This window comes from Phyllostomus hastatus, unplaced genomic scaffold (assembly GCF_019186645.2).
Source record: "Phyllostomus hastatus isolate PE091 unplaced genomic scaffold, TTU_PhHast_1.1 phas_contig_402, whole genome shotgun sequence".
In the NCBI taxonomy this organism is placed as follows: Eukaryota; Metazoa; Chordata; class Mammalia; order Chiroptera; family Phyllostomidae; genus Phyllostomus; species Phyllostomus hastatus.
Genome location: NW_025333873.1, coordinates 3,395,181 through 3,415,030, shown reverse-complemented (window position 1 = coordinate 3,415,030; position 19,850 = coordinate 3,395,181). Strand labels below are relative to the sequence as shown.

Genomic DNA, 19,850 nt, shown 5'->3' with positions numbered 1-19,850 from the left:
GCAGACCTGGCCAGCGGGTGACTGACCAGTGCGTGACTGCTGATTGCAAGGCTTTAAGCTGGGGAGGGAGGAGGCCGGGGCTGCTTTTAGAGAGCTGCCGACTGCAGCCGTGTCAGGGAGGGCCAGACGGAGTCTGGAAGGCCTCCTGGGGGTCTCCGGGGGCCTTGGCCGGAGAGAGTGTCTGCGTAACCCCGAGGTGGCAGGAGAGGTGGCGCAGAGCAGGGCCCGCTGGGAAGGCAGAGGGACTTGATTAGACACCAGGACGAGGAAGAGTAGGCTCTCCAGGATGACCCCATGGGTCTCTAACACAGTGACTGGGCGACTGGTAGTGACAGTCACCGGGATCGTGAATACAGCAGGAGAAGCATGTTTTAAGGGAAGATTCTGGGCAAGTGGAACCTAGGTGCCCCGGGTCAGCCAGCAGACCACAGGCTGCCAGGAATGTGGGACCTGAAGTCAGGCGGAGGTCAGCCGGCTTGCTAAAACACAGATCTGGTCGGGATACATCGGCTTAAACACCTCTAATGGCTCCCTGTTGTCTAAACAGAAAGCCCAAACTCCGCCCCACAGCAGACAAAGCCCTTGGAGATCCTCCCTGCCAACCTCGCTGTGGCCTGCCCCAGCACGGAACCTGCAGCCCAGCCCTGCCCAGCAGCTCGGAGCCCTGGAATAAGCCATGCCTTTGTTCTTACTGGTCCGTGGGGCCTGCTTGCCCTTGTACCCCGTCCCTCCGTGTGTTTGGAAAATTCCCGCTCCCTCCCTGCTCCAGCGTCTCCACTTTGAAGCCTTTGCTGACCCTGCCAATCAGAAGCGATCGCCCCCTTCTTTGTGCCATCCCTGACCTTTGTGCGTGCCCTGCTGTGGGGGTTTGCCTGTCTCTAAACTCCTCGAAGGTAGAAACCACTTCACTTAATTCTGTTGCAATAGATCTTGGCACACCCTAGCATCTAGGAGACAATCGTCAAATGTGTAAAGAAGGAAGAGGTGCCCCTCTCCGGGAGGGAAGCCGCAGGGCTGTCTGCAGGGAGACGCCTCTCATTTCCCCGGGGGTCACCAGCCGCCTGCATTCCTGAACAGCTAAAGCCCAGCACGAGTGCCCTGGTGCTGACCTCACCACTCCTTTCTCTGCAGCTGGGGTATGGCCGTCAATGTGTACTCCACATCCGTGACCAGTGAGAATCTGAGTCGCCATGATATGCTTGCATGGGTCAACGACTCCCTGCACCTCAACTACACCAAGATAGAACAGCTCTGTTCAGGTAGGAGGCTGGGAATGGGGGGCATGGGCCCTGCTGAAGGGAGGGGGGGGAAGGCGGGAGCCACAGCGGAGAATGTCACCTGTAACTAGAGTGAAGGAGGAGAGCCGCACAGCCCTAAGCTAGCCAGGGTCTCCGTGGACCGGGAAGAGCAGGGGAGACACAGGGAAGGGCTGCAGGAGGGCCGGGGCCGTGGGGATAGGCAGTGAAGCCGGAGGTTAACAGCACGAGGTTCCTCTAGCACTCTGGGTCCGAGTCTCAGCTCTTCTGGTGGCACAACCCTGGGTGAGGCGGTGCACCTCGCTAGGCCGCAGTTTTCCCACCTGTAAAATGGAAATGATGTCACCCATCTCCCTAGGATTGCTGTTAGATTAAATTACGTTTGCGGCGGTGCATAGCAATTGCATCAGGAAATAGTTAATCGCCCTTATTCTGGGAACGCTGTGGGGATCCTGGCTGTGTCTGTCCTGCACGTAGGGCTGGCCGCAGCCCCGGAACGAGGAGAGAAGAGAGGAGAAGGGGCGCTGTGGGGGAGCAGGCCAGGACAGGGCCTGGCTGAAGGGAAGGCACGCGGCCTCAGCGGGGGAGCGGCCGGACCCTCAGCCAACCTTGCTTCCCCGCAGGGGCAGCCTACTGCCAGTTCATGGACATGCTCTTCCCCGGCTGCGTGCACTTGAGGAAGGTGAAGTTCCAGGCCAAGCTGGAGCACGAGTACATCCATAACTTCAAGGTGCTGCAAGCAGCTTTCAAGAAGATGGGTGTTGACAAAGTAGGTGCCTGTGCTCCCAGGGGCCCTGAGGAGCTGTGTGACCCTGGGGAAGAGGACGGCCCACCAGCGGGGCAAAGGGGGCTGCTAGGGTCGTCCGGCTCTCACGCCTCTCTCCACCCCACCCCCAGCTCTCCAGAGGGAGTGTGCCCCCCCCACCCCGCTCAAGGCACAGTGAAAATCCCTACACTTCCCATCCCGTGCTGGTGACATTCCTGCCCCTCCCTCCTCTCTGGACCCTGTCCATCCCAGCAGTTGAGGCTCCGTGTGCTGCTCCTACCAGGTTCCTCCTCCAGGGCCCAAGAAAGTCTCTTGCTCACTCTACTGCCTCGACGGCCCCAGGCCCCTGGTTCCAGCAGCCCCCACCCCACATGGAGGCGGCAGCACCAAGGGACTCCTCCCCACACGGTTTCTCCTTGCCTGGAGGAGGGCTGTCTCTGGATCCCAGGCGGGGGCCGGCAGCCTCCCCACCTGTTCCGGTGCCACGGGAGGGCGGCCCGGCAGCGGAGCCGGCAGCCCCGGGGCTGGCTGTGGCGAGAGCAGGGGCCTCTCACGGAGGAAGGCAGCCCTCCGGCCTCAGGCGGCTAAAGCTCTCTGCTTATGTGGTCTATTTCAGATCATTCCCGTAGAGAAATTAGTGAAAGGAAAATTCCAAGATAATTTTGAATTTATTCAGTGGTTTAAGAAATTCTTTGACGCAAACTATGATGGAAAGGAATACAACCCTCTGCTGGCGCGGCAGGGCCAGGACGTAGCGCCACCTCCTAACCCAGGTGATCAGATCTTCAACAAATCCAAGAAACTCATTGGCACAGCAGGTAACGTGCCCGAGCCGGGGGAGGGAGTGTGGGGGGCCGGGCCGGCAGGGCTCTGCAGCCAGGAGCGCCTCCTGGGCCACCCGGCCCGGCCCTGCCAGCCTAGAGGAGACTGTTATCACGGAGTTCAGATGACGCCGCCTGCTGCCCCCTTAGCCTGGGGGAGCCACAGGAGGGAGGAGAGGGCTCCAAAGCTGGCTCCAAACGGAGAGCCACTGGCACCAGCCGAGGTGGCAGCTGGCGGTGGGGGCCTAGGGCACTTCCCTCTGTAACAGGAGCTAAGCAACGTGTTTGCTTCGGGATGACGGGGCAGCACACGGCATAGCTCCTCTGTCCGGGCCCAGCCAGGCCAAGGGCCTGGTGCCAGCACTGCGCATCCTTCTTGTCCCCTGCCCACTGGACGCCTGGGGACAGGGGCTCGCCATGCGTGTCTGCACCTTCCCCTATTCCAAAGGCCCGCAGCCCCAAGGCCTCCGGAGATGAGTCTCTGAAAAGCTGGGTTCCAGGGGAGAAGGGAACGAAGCAGTGCGGCCTCCGGGGCACGGGGGCTGGGAGAGACAGGGAGAGGAGCGTCCCCCCAGCCCGCATCTGAACCCGTCATAGCAGAGCCCTCCCGTTTGCGCTGCCACCCCGCCGGGCCGGCCCCCCTCACCTGCTTGCTTTGCACTAGGAGCCTGCTCTGTGTGGGAGCTGTCCGGCTAGAGGACACGTGGTCACAGCATGCTGTTCCCCGAGTCAGGCCCGACGGAGGGCACAGAGCCCACCCTGAGGCCGGGAGCCCCGGGGGGGATAGGGGCAGGGGCCGGTTTCCTTTGTTCCTCCAGTCCCGACAGTCTGAGGTCCCCCGTGTGGGTGGCTTTGGGACGTCGGTCAGGGAAGGCCCAGCGAGAGCTAGTTTCGAGCCCCAGCTGTTGTCCCTCAGGCTTCAGCGGTCAGTCCAAGAGGGCCCCCGACCCTCCCAGCCCCACTTCCCAAGTCCCCCACCCCATTCCCCCCATGTCTCCCTCAGACCTGCTCTCCTCCCTCCCGGCGCCTCCCACCTCATCCGCTCCCCGTGGTCCCCGCCGTCCCCAGGCTTGCCGCGGGGCTGCCCAGCTGCTGTGGTGTCAAGTGTGGCCGTGGCTTGAGGCCTAGACGCAGATGCCCCCCAGTGGGAGAGGAGGGGAGGGCATGCGTGCCTGCCTTTTGCAGAGGCCCGCCGCTGTACTCGTCACACCAGGCGGTCCCCTGCCACCTGAGCCACGGGCTCACACGGCCCCCTTCGAACTTTCTCCCCCGGGCAGTTCCACAGAGGACGTCCCCTACAGGCCCCAAAAACATGCAGACCTCTGGCCGACTGAGCAACGTGGCCCCACCCTGCATCCTCCGGAAGAATCCCCCTTCAGCCCGAAATGGCGGCCATGAGACCGACGCCCAAATTCTCGAACTGAACCAGCAGGTGAGCGGGGCGGGCCAGGGGAGCTGAGACAGCCCCGCCTCAGCAGCCAGGCCCCTGGGGTGTCAGGGCAGGAAGGGGAGCCTGGGGCAGGGAGCTCTGGCTTGAACACCCGCTTCGCCCCAAGCAGCTCTTGGACTTGAAGCTGACAGTGGACGGGCTGGAGAAGGAGCGCGACTTCTACTTCAGCAAACTTCGGGACATCGAGCTCATCTGCCAGGAACACGAAAGCGAGAACAGCCCCGTCATCTCGGGCATCATCAGCATCCTCTACGCCACCGAGGTGAGCCCTGCCTTCCCCTGCTCCTGTCCAGGGACCCACTGGGCCCACCCCTGGCCACCAGCCCTAAGACCAGAAGGAGCCTTGGAGAGCATGGACCCATGAGGGGAGGGAGCTGAAGTCACGAGCCCAAGTCACGGAGAGCACTGACTAGCAGGGAAAGCAGGACTAGAACTTGGGCCCCTGCTCCCAGTCTCCCCATACAAGCCCACATCCTTGGCCCGGCCTGCCTGCCTCACCATCTCCCCTCCCTTCCCGCCTCCAGGAAGGATTTGCACCCCCCGAGGACGACGAGATTGAGGAGCACCAACAAGACGACCAGGACGAGTACTGAGGGCGGCCCTGGCCCTGGCTGACTGCACGCCTCCCCTCCCTCCCCCACATTATAATCCTTCCCTTGCAGCCGGTCGGCTGGGTGCTTTGTGTCAGTGCCGCAGCACTGGGGAGTCAGCAAGGGGGGCTCGAGGGGATGGGGCAGGTGGGCAGGCAGGGGCCCTGGCCCAGTGGGTGGGACGCCTGCCCACTCCCCACCCCTATTTATTTCCGTTGTCTCCGTGCTGTGTCGGCCAACACTTCCCAGGGTGCTCCTGCCGCCCGCCCCAGCCGGCCACCCGCTCCCCTGACAGCCAGCAGCTGTATATTTGACAAAGTCATTGGTATATTTTTACTTACTGGATTTTCCTTGCACTTTACCTGTTCTTTTCCCAGGGCTCACAGCACGGGCTCCGGGGCAGTGTGCTTGGCTTGGCTCCCTTCCCCTGTTGCCGGGCCATGGCAGGACTCACTGATTCTTATTTATTTTGTCTTTTGACTCCCCAGTAGCTGAGGGGAAGGCTGATGTCAGGAGAGGGATCAGGGGACTGAGGTGGGCGTGCCGAGGCCCCGGGCAGTCAGGGAGTGGGAGGGGAGCATGCGAGGGATAAACATGACCTCCTGGCACCAGAGTCACCCCCCTCCTCGCCCCTTCCCCAGCCCCAAAGGCAAGCACTGCCCCGAGGCCCCCAGCCACTCCCTCCACAGCCCGTTCATACCACACAGACTCCCTGAGACCCTTCTGTGCGTCCGCCTCCCATCCACCGGCCCCCACCCCTGCCCGCTCGGGCCACCCAGCCTGCATATGTGTTCACTTTTATTTAAATAAACTCGTGTGGTAAAAGTTCGTGCCTTGTCTCCCTCAGCTAAGCCAGCCGGGTCTCCATGCTCTGCTACCTTGAGTGCGAGCTCCCCTCTCCAAACAAAGTGATGGCTGCAGAGCACAGTGCCACCGCCACCCTCCCTGACCTGGGCCCTATCTCCCAACACTGGTGCCAGGGCTCCAAGGGGAGACATGGATGCCCCACCCCCAGGCCCTGAGGAGGAACAAAGTTTGGGGCCATGGCTGTGAGGACGGGCAGCCCAGTGAAGCGACCGGGGGAGGGCGGTTGCCTGGCAGAGAAGTGCATCAGCGAGACCGCAGGTTGTCCCCAGCAGAGGGCCGTAGTAACAAGACAAAGGTCCTGGAAGCCCAGCAAGAGCTGAGGGCACAGAATGAATGTGGGTGCCAGGCCCGTCCACGCAGAGCGCTGGCGGTAGCCCAGCACCCTCATTTACGAGGAAGGGAACTGGGGCCCACGGGTAACATGACTCACTCAGGGTGCTAAACACTTGGATGAGAATCCACACCTCCTGACTCCTGGTTTACTCATCCCCAACGACCACAGAGGCATCGCCTCCAGAAGGTTCCTCTGGGTTCAGGCTAGTCCTGGTGGCTGTTTCCTCACCCTCCTGAGGTACAGTTGGGGCTGTTTCTCCCGTGGCCCCACTCCACGACCCTTCTTCCAGACCACCTCCATGTCCCTGATGACTCCAGGCAGATGCCTAAAACAAGCAACTGTCCGCCCCTCCTTCACTTCTCCTCCTTGACCCCCCACACACACATTCTGGTCACATTTCATCTCTCTCTCTCCAAGTTTCTTGCCTATTTTTATTGGTTTTTATGATTTTTTAATCCCCATGAGTAATTTTAAAAGGCTTTTCCTCCATTATCCCAGGTAGGTACTGTAAAAGGCTAAGGTAGTTGGTCAGCATTGCCCAATGTTCATCTTCAGGGAACATATCATCAGCTTTCCAGGTGTGTCCTCTCGGGCTCCTGGCCGGCCTCGGGGTGGTCGGGGCCAGGGCAGGGTGTCCTTATTCAGTGCAGCTGGGGGCATTGCTGGTCTGCTTTTGCTGCTCTTCTGGGCCTGAGCTGAAATACTGGGCGGGCCCAAAAGTTCGTTTAGTTTCTTCTGGAAAATAAAAGACATATTTTTCATTTTTACCATGTGTTAGCTATCTCCTCCTGTTGGTTTCTAGTGGGTAGAAGCCAAGGATGCTGCTAAACATCTTGCAGTGCATCAACAGCCCCACAGTAAAGAATTATTTGGCTAAATGTCAATAGTACCAAGAAACTTCACAAACCACTGTTGACACATTCTATCAGTCACAGCACCTTCTCCATAGAGTGCACAAGTCTCATTTTGCATTTCAGTTGCATTTTTACCTTTCTTGAAATAATAAAAGCAGGCCCAAAATGTTGCATATTTTCTTCCATCTTCAATATTAAAATGGCTGCACAAAAATTCACCAGTTTTGATTTTTTTTAATGCATACTGATATGACAGCTATCACAATACAATCTAACAAAACTGTTCCGAATGAAGTTAAAGACAACTAGGAGATACTAGAGCCATCGTAGGGAAAAAACTAAATGAACGTTTTGGTCAACCTTGGCCAACCCCATACAACCGAGACTCAGATGTTATCTCTAGGGAGGGAGGCCAGGGGAGGAGAGGTTACCCTGGGGGTAAGGTCCTTGTTTCCCTAGTTTTGCCCCTCTGCCAGGAGGCCTACCTCCCTGGTGACCCTCTGTACTAGTCTATAAATTGCTCAGCTAGTTTTTTTTGTCTTTGTTTTTGTTTTTAGCTATGTGTCTCAGCTTCCCTATTCCACTTGCCAAGGAATTTTCCTAGCTTCTTACTAAGCTGTGTCACCAGGGTGAAGGATTAAGTCCAAATTTGGCTGGCAAGGCACCTTTCCAATCTCATCACCTCCAAAATCCCATTAAGCACTGCCACACTAAACCACTTCCCATTTCCCTGCCTTGCCCTGCCTGGTCCCACCTCTAGGCCTTTGCTTAAATCAATAAATCCATACAACTGGCCTGTTCCCTCCATCTGTCCTGATCCCCAACCCATGAAAATTCTCCCATTCCTCAGGACCCATCTCAAATGCCATCTCCTTCAGGAAGCTTCTCTCCTCTCCCTTCCTAAGGAATTCGTCACTCCCTAAGCTGTCCGTCCTGTGGGAGTTTGGACTCTCTTAAATCTCACTGTAAAGCCTGGCCAGCCTTGCACCTCAGTATGGCAGGTATGAATCTCATCCTCAAACGTAGGAGTGTACACAGAACAGCACATTTCCTTAACTGTGATAAGTTACTTTCATTTGGCCGTCCCGCCTCACCCCAGCAGGGATGCGTCAGGTTTCGTGGTCTTACATGATACTACAAGCAGGCAGGAGGCCCTCCAGGGGTAGTGAATGTCTGTGCAGGAACCCGTTTGAGAGGTTCCTCAGGTCTGCGGCTGTTGATCACTTCCCTGCCGCATCTGGGACTTGGGACCGACCGCAGTGGGAGCCAGAGCCGTTTCTTTCCCTTTGCCTGGAAGGGGAAACCCAGCCTTGGCTGTCCCAGACTTTTCTGCCTGCTGTCGGGACTCTCCACTCTCCACCCTGCCAAAACGACCTCTTCCCTAAAGTTCCACCCTCTTCCTTGTTCCTTCCCGTAGATTTTTATAGCTCATTAACCTCAAAGTTTAATCACTAGCAATAGAAAACAAACACTTTCCTAGAAGGAAGGAAGCATTTAATCTACAAACTCTTCCTGGAGGTGAAAAGAACTGTGTCCAGTCCATCCTTCTTCTGGCACACTCCGAGAAAGGCAAACCGCGACAGTTAAATTTCCAAGTCCGCTGAAGCAGTGGCCTTCACACAGTAGCTGCTGCAGAACATTCTCCTGAATGTATCAGCCTCGCGACTCAACATTTTTGCCTGGGTGTTTCTGCTGCGAAGGAGCCCAGAGCCCCCGCCCGACCCCTCGCTAGGAATAACCTGGCAAAGACGAAAGACTACAAGTCCCAGGCTGCCTTGCGGGTGCCATCTCGCGCCGCGAGGCTCTGCGAGGGGACGTGGCAAAGCGCGGCGAGTCCACACCGACCCCGGAAAGCCCAGGGAGGTGGCCGCAGGGGACAGGAGGGTCTGAGCCATGGCAGCGAAGGCGGCGGGTGGGGGGCGCTGGGAGGTGGTGAAGAAGGGGCGACGGCCCGGGGCCGGCAGCAGTGGGCGAGGCGGCGGAGTGGACCGCCGGGCGCTCGGGGAGGCGAACGGAGTGTGGAAGTACAACCTGACCCGTGAGTACCCACCCGGCCCGCCGCCCGGACCCAGGCCCGGGCCCGCCCCTGCTGGGGCGTACCGAGCAGCCGGACACCCCGGCTCCTCCCGGCGCCAGCTCTCCGCCGACCGGCGCCCCCGGGTTCGGCGAGCGCTCCCCTTGCCTTGTGTCTCGGGAGACTCACACATGGTAGACAGCGCGAGGGATGCTGCCGTCCTGGCTTTGCAGACCAGTGAACCGAGGCCCGGCGAAGTTAGATGCCTTGCCCAGGACCACCTGTCCGAAGGCACGAGGATGCCGGTCCTCGGACGCCCAGCTGACGGCACCCACCCTACCAGCTGCCACCGGCCCTTGCTTGCCTCTCCGGGCAGGGGGCCGAGCCCTGGGAAGAGGCATTCTGGTTCATTGTCGCGGGCGGCCCCCTTAAGTAGCCAGCAGGTGGGGTGAGGGGCGGACGGACCCGAGGCCCAGCCCGGGAGAAATGACCCACCGCACACGCTAGACACCCACCGCGCCGTATTCTAAGTGGCGCCTGGCGCCTCTTTCCTCCAAGTCTCCCAGAGCAGTGGAGAAGGTTTGCCACTTGTTGATTACGGAGTTGTCATGTCCGAACCAAGAGGGCCCGGGGTGGAACCAACTCGGAAAAGTCCTGACCTCCCAGACTAGTAACCACTCGCCAGAGAAGCCAGCCCCTCTGCCTCCAGCCCTCCGCTGGTGCCCTCCTACTTTGGTGTCCTAACAGCGGCCTCATCTCTGTGAAGCTGTTTGACCGAAAGAAGCAACCAAAAGGGCTCTCTGGCCTGCTCCCTCAGCAGGACAGCAAGGAGGGGCTTTGTGGCCGCTCCTCCATGGATATGAGTTAGGTGACAGTGTGGGAGAAGGGACCACTCTTCCTGACTCAAGGATGGCCCCCCTTTCTCTGCCTATTGTCAGCTCCCATCCAGACGACAAGCACCCTTTACGAGAGGGGCTTCGAGAAGATCTCAAAGAAGCAGAATAAGGAGCAGGTTCCACCCCCTGCTGTGGAGCCCAAGAAACCCGGGAACAAAAAGCAGACTAAGAAGGCGCCGACCCTCACCAACCAAAACCAGAAGCAGGGCCGCTTCCGCAGCCTGGAGGAGGCCCTGAAAGCTGTGAGTGTGCCTAGACTTCAGGGGGGAAGAAGGAGGGCTTGGGGTGCAGGGAGGGTGAAAGGAGCAGAGGGGGCCGGACAGCTGAGGGACCTGTGGGGTTTGGGACACTGTTGGTCGAGAGGAGGCATTCAGGCAAGGGTGGAAACCCCAAGGCTTAGAATGTTTGCTCTTAGGATAACAAGGGAGTCAGAATTGTGTAGGGAAACATGGATTGGTGAGCAGAGAGCCTTGAAACCCAGAGATACCAGGAAGAGGTTAGAGAAACTGCCTGTGGTTCCTTGCCCCTGGGAAGCCGTGATCTTTCATTGTGCGTCTTGTCCTTTGTTTTCCCCCTTGAACCTGTGAGAGGCCCGAGAGTGCTGGGCCTTGAGATTAGCAATTCCAGCTGTCCTACACTTTCTAAAGGTCTGGGTGCAGCAAAACTGTGGCCTTCCACATACTTACGTTTAAAAGCAGACACCTTTGTTCTTCTGACCACCGCCTAGTTCAACCATTTTCCCACCTCTGCCCAATTTTCCTGCATTTGCAATTCACCCACAACTGACCATGGGCGGCCTGTATCCCTGGCAGCTGGACGTGGCAGCTCTACAGAAGGAACTGGACAAGAGCCAGAGTGTGTTCTCTGGGAACCCATCCGTGTGGCTGAAGGACCTGGCCAGCTATCTGAACTACAAGCTCCAGGCACCTCCAAGTGAACCCACACTGAGCCAGCATACTCACGGTTAGTTCTCTCAACTCCCTCAGGCTCAGACAGGTTCAAGAAAATTCTGAAATGGCTACGTGTAAGCACATTACTTTGTAACAGACCCCAGTGCACTGACTTTCATGGGTGGAGCTATTCCCAAACCATCGTGGCCATGAACGTGGCTGGGCCTTATTGGGGTCGGGAGGAGGCTGCGACCTCTGCCTGCACTCCCCGTTTTCAGGGTGCACACCAGTGTGCTCAGATGGCAGAGGCTTTCGCCCTGGGCGCTCACGTGGAGGCCTGTTGCCCCAGATTATCCCTACAGCCTGGTGAGCCGGGAGCTGCGTGGGGTCATCCGAGGACTGCTGGCAAAGGCAGCGGGGTCTCTCGAGTTCTTTTTTGACCACTGTCTGTTCACCATGCTGCAAGAGCTGGATAAGACGCCAGGTACAAGGGGCCCACGAGGGGTGGCCCGGCCCCATCTTGGGGGCCTGTTCCCTTTTTCCTGCTTCAGGAGCGGCTGGGTTGTCATTTCCAGGAGGGAAGCATGCTCACCCTGACACTTGGGGAAAGGGAGGAGGAGGCTAGGACTTGCTGGCCTGGGTTCGGGGCTCACAGCTGCCAGCAGGAAGGTTTCAGGTTCGGGAGCCTGTTCCTGTGTGTGGGCCTAAGAATGTGCATCTCTCCAGGGGAGTCACTGCACGGTTACCGAATCTGTATCCAGGCTGTTCTGCAAGACAAGCCCAAGATTGCCACCACGAACCTGGGCAAGGTGAGCTCAGGGTGGTGGTGGGGACACCAGGCGGCTAGGGCTGGGGGCGCTGGGCAGGTACACTGCTGGGCCCCATCGAGAGCTAGCAGAGGGCCCTGTAAGACCAGCCGTGACAGCTGACACTGTTAGCACCTACCGTGTGTTTTGTGTGTGTGTGAGGCAGGTATTCCTGTTATTCTCATTTGATAGAAGAGAAGATTGAGCCACAGAAGGGTTCAGTAACTTTCCTAGAGCCAGTCCATTAGCAAGAGGCAAGCGTGGGTGAGGGCCACAGTCTGGTGCCAGCGCCCATGCCCTGAATGACTGCACCACACTGCCTCAGTGTCCACTGCCTCAGCGCCCACTGCCTCAGCGCCCACTGCTTCAGCGCCCACCGCCCCTTGGCCTGTCCTCCTCTCCCAGTTGACAGCTCTCTTCCTGCCTGGCTTTAAGGGTGGCCCTGATGCTTTGCTCTATCCCATCCTGCCTCTCTCGCTGGTCTCCTCAGTTCCTAGAACTGCTGAGGTCCCACCAGAACCAACCAACGAAGTGCCTGACCATCATGTGGGCCCTGGGTCAAGCAGGCTTTGCCAACCTCACCGAGGGACTGAGAGGTAACAAGGCCACGGGGAAGGGAGAGGGATGGGCCTAGAGCCAGGAAGCCCCTCTTTAATGCCTTCAGTGGGTCTAAGCCTGAGGTTCCCCCCCGACCTTTGTCTCCACAGTGTGGCTGGGGATCATGCTGCCTGTGCTGGGCATCAAGTGCCTGTCCCCCTTTGCCATTGCATACCTGGATCGGCTGCTTCTGTGAGTCGTGGGGGGACAGCAAGGGGAGGGCCCAGGTGTCTCCAAGTGGCTGTTTCAGTAAAATGGGACGCTGGGATCCTGGTCTTCACAGACTCGAGGAAAGTCAGGACCAACTCCTCCCGGCTCAGAATGTGGTGGTGAGGGAGGAAGGGGAGGGTGCTGCTAAGGGGTGAGATACGGGATAGTGTTTATGTCCTCCTTCCTAGATGTTGGTCTTAGCTGAGCTCACGGCCTGGGTGGGGGCCCCCAACAAGCCTGTTTCTTTCTTCTCACGCAGGATGCACCCCAATCTCACCAAGGGCTTTGGCATGATTGGCCCTAAGGACTTCTTCCCACTTCTGGACTTCGCCTATATGCCCAACAACTCCCTGACACCCAGGTGGGCCACCCTGGACACACCTGCTGTGAAGGGTCCCAGCGCGGGGTTAGAAGCAGCAGTGTATTCCTGTCCCTTCTTCAGCCACCCTAAATCTAAGAGTCTCAGCCTGCACGTTCAAGGAATCAGGAAACCCCCTGAAACTAGATGGACCCTTGAGTGTGGTTGGCATGTGGGCATTCTCCTGGGGGGTGGGTCCATGACTTTCAACAGATTTTCCAGGGAGTCTCTGAGTCTAACAAAATTCAGAGCCCCTACAAGGTCGTTAGACGCCCCCTCCTCGGGCAGGGTGTGGACTCTGAGGCAGGCAGAGGGGGCGGGGCACAAAACTCCATGGAGAGCCTAAGCCTGGCTCCCCTCCCCGCCCCTGCCCCAGCCTGCAGGAGCAGCTGTGTCAGCTCTACCCCCGACTGAAGGTGCTGGCATTTGGGGCGAAGCCGGAATCCACCCTGCACATCTACTTCCCCTCCTTCCTGTCCAGAGCCACCCCTAACTGCCCTCCAGCAATGAAGAAAGAGGTGAGGAAATGGCAGGAGGCTCCTTTTTCCCTTCCAGGGGTCAGCTGCAGAGGTCACCATCTGCTGACAAAGGCCCAGCCTTCAGGGACCAGTTTCCCGAACACCCCTCAGCTCGCTCCCAACAGCCTCCTGCCCCACTCCGCCATGTTCTACCCTTAGAAGAACAGAGCTGAAAGGACAGCACGTCCCCATCTGGCTGTCTCTCGTGTCTTCCCCCTTGCGGACGAGTGATCTTAGAGCTCAAGGTCTAGCTCAGGGCCCCAGCCTCCCCTTTTACAGCCTCTGAGATTTCTGGGGTGTGGGCGTGACTTCTCCACCCTTCCGCCCATTCCAGTGGGAATGTTGCCTCCTTGGTCTCACTTGGGAGCAGGGGGTTGCTTCTCAATGCTCTCCCCTGCCCCAGCGCCAGCCCAGCAGTCTGTCTCCCCCGCTCCCGTCTCCTCTGCAGCTCCTGAGCAGCCTGACCGAATGCCTGAAGGTGGACCCCCTCAGCGCCAGTGTCTGGAGGCAGCTGTACTCTAAGCATCTGTCACAATCCAGGCAGGTGGTGGGGTCATGCCTCCCAGCCTGTCCCTGTCCTAGAAGCAGAAGGGGGACAGTTGTGACTGTTGCTCAGGCTCATGCCTCTCAGGCTGAGGGGAACATTGCTGCATGGCCTCTGTGACGCTGTTCGCCTGCTGCGGGGGGGTGGAGGGGTGCAGTCTTTCAGTCTGAAGCAGCCAGGGGTTTGGCAGAGGGTGGGAGGGGCCAAGTAGGCCCCCTGATCCGAAGGGGTTGTGCTTCCCCCACAGTTTGCTGCTGGAGCATTTGCTCAGGTCCTGGGAGCAGATCCCCAAGAAGGTAAGGAGCTGGAAGGACATGGCAGGCAGAGCCTTGTCTGGGTTCTGGGTTCGTACCCCCGGCCACGGTCCCCGCTCCGCTGAGAAGGCGCTTTGTTGATACGTTTGACTTGGGAAGTAAAGCAAGGTGGCGTCTCAGGGTTCCCTCACAGGCCAAATCTTAACTCTCAGCCGAGACGTTTCTTATCCTGTAGGCACAGAAGTCTCTGCAAGAAACCATTCAATCCTTCAGCCTCACCAACCAGGAGCTGCTGAGGAAAGGCAGCTGTAATAACCAGGATGTTGTCCCCTGTGACGCCGCTTGCAAGGTGTTGGCACGCGGCCCTCCCCAACCCACACGTTGTTCCGCGTCTCTGTCTTGGCACACCCTAGGCTGGGCCTGTGTCGCATTCCTGCCCCACCTGTCCTTGGAGCCCCCTCTGCCTCTGGGATAACATGGGGGCTGGCCCCTCGCCCTGGGAGTCCTACTTGAGGCCTGCCTGGGAGGCAAGACCTGCCCCTTCCCTCTGACCACTGCTCCTGCCTGCCCGCCTCCTAGGCTCTGCTGCAGCAGGCTCAGGGCTTCCGGCGGCTGCCCTGGATGCGGCTGCTCCTGCTGGTGCTGATCTTTGTCGTAGGTTTCCTGTGCCACGACTTCCGGTCCCACAGCTCTTTCCAGGGTAAGCAGGGATCCTCAGGCAACGGAGGCAGTGTGGAGGTGGGGGGTAGAGCTGGGTGTAGCACCTCTGTTCCCGCCGCCCCCCCGCCCCCGCACAGTTTTGCTCTGATGCTGTAGAACAAACGCTTCTCAGTCAGACACTTGTGTCCACAACTGTGACATTACCACTTCAGATTGAACAAGTGCTTTGCAGTATAGAGATGCTCTCGTGTTCATGGTCTCACTTAAGTAGGTGTTATCGCCTTTCTAACTCTTGAGGAAACTGAGGTGCAGAAAGATGTATCCATTAGTTTTAAGATCACAGCTGGTGAGTAGAACGCAGACGCCAGACAGGAGGCTTTCTGATGCCTCAGTCCAGGGCTCCACCTGGCTGCACCGCTCCTGCTCACCGGGCCCAGCAGGAGATGGCTCAGCCCCCCACCCCGGGGCCTGCGCCGCCCCTTCCAGTGTGCTCTGGAGCCCACAGTGTCTGTCTGCCCAGTCTCGGCCCGCTCCCCCCACTTCCCAGCTCACCAGAGGCCCCCTTTACCCAGCCTCCCTCTCTGGCCGGTTGCTTCAGTCGTCCGGTTTCTTGCCTGCTGGCCAACAAGCGTGTGCCAAGATCTACGCCTACAGCCTGCAAGGCTACAGGTGAGCACCTCCCGGGGAGGGGAGTGGGGAGAGAGGGATTGGGCGTTCAGAGTGTGAGGGCACTGACAGTCCGTGGGGGGAGCCATGCTGCCTGAGGAAGCTCAGCCCCTCTCTCCCCGGTCTCCTACAGCTGGCTAGAGGCGACGTTGCCGGCCTGGGGCTCTCACCTGCTGACCACGGTGAGGCCCAGCTTGCAGCTGGCCTGGACCCACATCAACGCCACAGTCAGCTTCCTTTCTGCCCACTGTGCCTGCTTCAGTGACAGCCTCACCATCCTCTCCCAGAGCGTAAGCCAGAGACAGGGAGGTCAGAGAAGGGCTGGTCTCCCCAGGAGCTGAGTTCTTGGGGAGGGGCAGCCCCAGTGGACTGGGTCCTCGGGGCCAGGATGGATTCCCCGGGCACCCTAACCCCATTCGTTCTCCGTGCTCCAGCTCCCTGATGTCCTGACCCAGCTGCTCCATTCCCTGAGGGAGCTGCTCCTGCTTCTTTACCACCGCGCGCTGCTGCCGCTGTGGCACTTGCTGCTGGAGGCCCTGGCCCAGGCCCAGCAGCGCTGCCACGAGGCCTGCAGGTGAGACTCTCATCCAGGGCTCCCGCAGGAGCACGGGGGCCCCATGCCCTTTTTCCAGGCTCCTCTTCAGTCTCGCACTCCGCCCTGCCCCTTGCTCATCCCTTGGCCACGCTGGTGTAGGGCTGAGCGGCGGCCTCCTGACTTGACGCAGCCGCACACCACTACTTCCCCGCCCCCACCTGCGTGCTCCTTTCTTCCCAGAGGTGAGGTGACCTGGGACTGCGTGAAGACACAGCTCAGCGAGGCTGCCCGCTGGACCTGGCTCTGCCTACAGGACATCACAGTGGCTTTCTTGGACTGGGCACTTGCCACGATATCCCAGCAATAGGCCCTCCCTCCTCGGCCACTGGGCTCTACCTGAGACGGGCCATCTGAGACTGCTGGGGGCAGAGGGAGGCAGTTCTGTGTGGGGTCTTTTTCACTTGGTGCCTGAGTTCTGTCTTCTAGCCAAGTGGCCAGGTGCCTCTGCACCAGTTCTTCCGTCTTTAGGGGTTCCTGAACCGGGGGGTATCTCGGCCTCCAACCCCCGATTCCAGCGAACCCTTCTCTGGCCTTTTGCACATGCATAGCTCCCAGCCTCCACCCTCGGGCTGGCGGCCTCTCTGGCCTCGTCTCTCGTCTCCTGCCTGCCGTCTCCTTCCTGAAGCCCCAGACAGCTCCTCCCCGAAGGTGGACTCCAGCAAGTGGCTTCTGTGTTGGTTCCCGATGAATCGTTTCTGCTCCCATACTTTCACCACGGCAGGAAGAGGAAAGGGACTTCCAGAAGAAGGGCACAATGGGGCACGGCAGCATGCAGTGTGGACACGGGGGCCTGGGTGGGAAGCCCTCTCGCCTTGAAACGCCCAGCCCAGGCCCTTCAAGGCCCTTACTGCCCTCACATCGTCACCCGACTCCCTCGCCATCCCTGTCAGTGCTGGGGTCCTCTGCCTCCAGATGCTTGCTCTCCCTACTGCCTACCTTACCACCTGTCTGGAGAGCAGAGCCCAGTTAGTCGTGTGCCTCGGGCCCCGGGAACCTTCCAGCAGCCTGTCGAGGCAGGATTCAGCATCTGGCTCCTGGGTGTGCCTGCTAGGTAGAATAAAGGACACAGATTTGCTTTCTAGCCATCCTCTCTGAATCCTCACACAGGAATCCCCATAGTTGTGGACAGAACAAAATATGCCCCCTGCCCCCCTAGGCCTTGTAGCCACTGGCAGTAGCCGAGCTGGCCAGGAAAGCCCACACCCGTCGGTCTGAACTTGGCCTGGCGGGGGTTCTAGACGCACTTCCGTCCCGTCCTGCTCCCCCAGCTGTACCGTCTCACAGCTGCAGTTTGTGTCCCAGTTGTGATTGGCCTCGACAGCTGATGTATTTTATGCTGGGAAAAGCAGGGAAGAGTCTCCTACGGGAATTCTTGGCCAGCAACTGGGGTGCCTTCTTCCTTGCCAGGACTTTATTAATTGGTTTATTCTATAAAGCAGTGAGTGAAAGATTTGGAACTTAAGAACTCGGGGTCAGGGGTTTATCATGAAACTCGCTTCTAATTTTTGACTTGAGACTGTATGTCAACTGCACGGGTTTTCAGTTTCCATCTCATGTTTCCTGAATGTTTCAAAATAGAAGCAATAGAGGTGCACTGCCCACTCATTTTTGCTCCCTTTCCTTGTTAGGATGTTACTCCTTGGGAAGTAAATGGCCCGCGTGGGCAGAACCCTGCTGTCCCAGGGGCAGCCATGGCCTTTTTTCACAGAAACTGGAGACCAGGCCTGGCAAAGAACAAGGGCAGGACTGTCCGAGGGTCCCAGGACATGTGCCATTTCCTCACTCCTTCCTCCCCAGTCGGAAACAAGTGGGGTCTTAGAAGCTAAGACGGGTCAGGCCTGGTTAGTACTTGGATGGGAGAAACAACTGGGGTTGATTCTTAGTAGTGAAGCTTTGGAACTGGCCTATATTCAAGGCAAGTAGAAAAAGGGGCTGGTGTGGTGATCCTGGGTTGGCAACAGCGAAAGAAAGTGATGACACTATCCAACAATGACATGGAGTCCAGCCAAGGCTGCTGGGCAGAGTTCTCTCAATCCAGCATTTCATAGAACGCCACTTAGAAGTGCTTCATTGGGTTTAATGTGTGTACTGTACCTTGGGTTCATTTCATTTCTGGCATGTGATCCTGGGGTGCAACATTTCCTTTCAACTTAGGTTAACTGAGGTCCCCACGGCCTCTCACAAGGACACTGGACACCTGAATTGGCTTTGTTTAATAGATGCGGTTGGTTGACCCAATATTGGGATTGCCCAGAATTTTTCCTCTGCCAGAGGAGGCGGCATCCAAAGTTGCACCTGCTGGCCGTGAAGGCTATACCAGACATCCAGATGTTTCATTTTTGCAGAACTCAACAAACAGGAATCCAAACCGAGCCAGCGCGTTGAACTAGTGTGGACTAGTGGAACACACTCGGGTGCTGACAGACAGACACCGACTGTTGGTGTTACGGGAAGAACAGAAGTACACTGACACTTCAGAGAGTCACATCTGGACATTGTAACTTGACTTTTCACACACAGCTGGAGTTCTACAGATAACGTGACATAAAACAGGGGCAGTTTAAATACAGTTATCTCTTACTAACTTTAGTTATTACAAATTGTGTGGACCTGCAAATTGTATAACATGACTCATTTGAAACACTTCTTTCTGTTTTTCTAAGTCAAAATACGTTTCCAGATTCCTCTGGTTATTTGTACTCAGTCTACAGCGTCAGCTGTACAGCAGGCCAGCTTGATGGGCCAGCCGCCCTTACTATAGATAGAGAACCTGGCCAGGCAGATAATGTCACTGGTCTCACACCTGTAGCATTGTTGGTCCATTCTCAAATGCCACCGCCCTTGGGGTGGAGTGTTTCACACAGAGAGGGATGTGCCTCCCCTGCCCCACCCCAGAATAACCCAGTTGTCAGTGACATAGAAATGACAGTGGTTAGATGACCTCAGCATTTTAGTATGTCTCATTTCTCCTAAAGGAGTTTGAGTTTAAGTGAACACTTAAAGTGATCCATCCTTTTTGTGCATACCATCCATGGTTTTGCTCCCAAAAGGGCTTGAGGAGACAAAGGACTTTGCTTTTCCTATTTTTTTTCTTTTAAAACCAAGTATTTTCATTGCCCCAGACTTGAGGTGTAAGAAGAAATTTGGAGGTGGTGGGGAGTTTCTATGGTTCAGGGTGTGAGTGAATATTTATGGAATATTGAATATTCTGCCTATGAATTAAAAAGTTGAATTCAGACATACTTTTGGGTGTGCTTTGGTATAATTTTTTTACTGTGTTAGCATGCCAGTTATTAAGTTTTTAATGGACTTTATTTTTTAGAGCAGATTTAAATTCACATCCAAGTTGAGCAAAAAGCACATGGCCCCTGCCCTCGCTCTTGTTCAGCCTCTCCCACACGCTGACGCCTCATTGTCTTCTGAAGTTCACAGTTCACACTGATCATACTTCGTATTATTTCAGTCTGTTTGAATTTGTTGAAACTTGTTGCCTAATGTGAGCTATCCTGGAGAACGTTCCTGGTCTGTTTGAGGAGAATGTGTGTCCGGCTGCTGTCGGGTAGGATGTTCTGTGTATGTTTGTTAGGTCAAGTTGCTGTGTTGATCAAGGACTTATGAGCTTATCATAAACACAACCTTAATGTTAAAGGACTCTTACAAATCAATAAGTGAAGAAAACAATAATAAAAATACAGGTAAAAGACAATTCATAGAATAAATGCAAATGAACAATAGACTTGAAACTATACTTTTTAACCATTTCATTGGTTAAAAAGTGCAAATTTAAAATAAGATACCACTTTTGCATATATTAACAAAGAATTTTTTAAAATTGATATACTGAGTGAATGCTATGATTGAAATTGATATAATGTTTCTAGGAAGTAATTTGGTAATATCAAAA

General features: G+C 57.0%; 2 protein-coding genes across 3 annotated transcripts in view; both read left to right on the top strand.

Moving 5' to 3' along the window:
* Window positions 1-5,711, top strand: part of MAPRE3 (microtubule associated protein RP/EB family member 3) — a 44,283-nt gene extending 38,572 nt beyond the window's left edge. Inside the window, exons 2-7 of one of the 2 annotated variants that reach the window (XM_045844461.1) lie at window positions 1,132-1,259; window positions 1,880-2,025; window positions 2,639-2,840; window positions 4,121-4,275; window positions 4,403-4,555; window positions 4,818-5,711. In XM_045844461.1, coding sequence (XP_045700417.1) covers window positions 1,139-1,259; window positions 1,880-2,025; window positions 2,639-2,840; window positions 4,121-4,275; window positions 4,403-4,555; window positions 4,818-4,886 — 846 coding nt within the window. In that variant the 5' untranslated portion in view covers window positions 1,132-1,138 and the 3' untranslated portion in view covers window positions 4,887-5,711. Of the gene's footprint in view, window positions 1-1,131; window positions 1,260-1,879; window positions 2,026-2,638; window positions 2,841-4,120; window positions 4,276-4,402; window positions 4,556-4,817 lie in introns of those variants that run through there. The other variant, XM_045844460.1, reaches the window with a different exon arrangement.
* A 2,790-nt stretch (window positions 5,712-8,501) lies between these two features.
* Window positions 8,502-17,027, top strand: TMEM214 (transmembrane protein 214). Its single transcript, XM_045844530.1, has 17 exons — window positions 8,502-8,976; window positions 9,891-10,090; window positions 10,661-10,811; window positions 11,088-11,222; window positions 11,465-11,547; window positions 12,035-12,140; window positions 12,252-12,333; window positions 12,611-12,712; window positions 13,086-13,227; window positions 13,676-13,767; window positions 14,019-14,067; window positions 14,261-14,374; window positions 14,605-14,725; window positions 15,258-15,354; window positions 15,485-15,641; window positions 15,786-15,925; window positions 16,127-17,027. Exons 1-17 carry the CDS (start codon window positions 8,832-8,834, stop codon window positions 16,251-16,253), a joined length of 2,043 nt encoding a protein of 680 aa, XP_045700486.1. The 5' UTR covers window positions 8,502-8,831; the 3' UTR covers window positions 16,254-17,027.
* The last annotated feature ends 2,823 nt before the right edge of the window (window positions 17,028-19,850 follow it).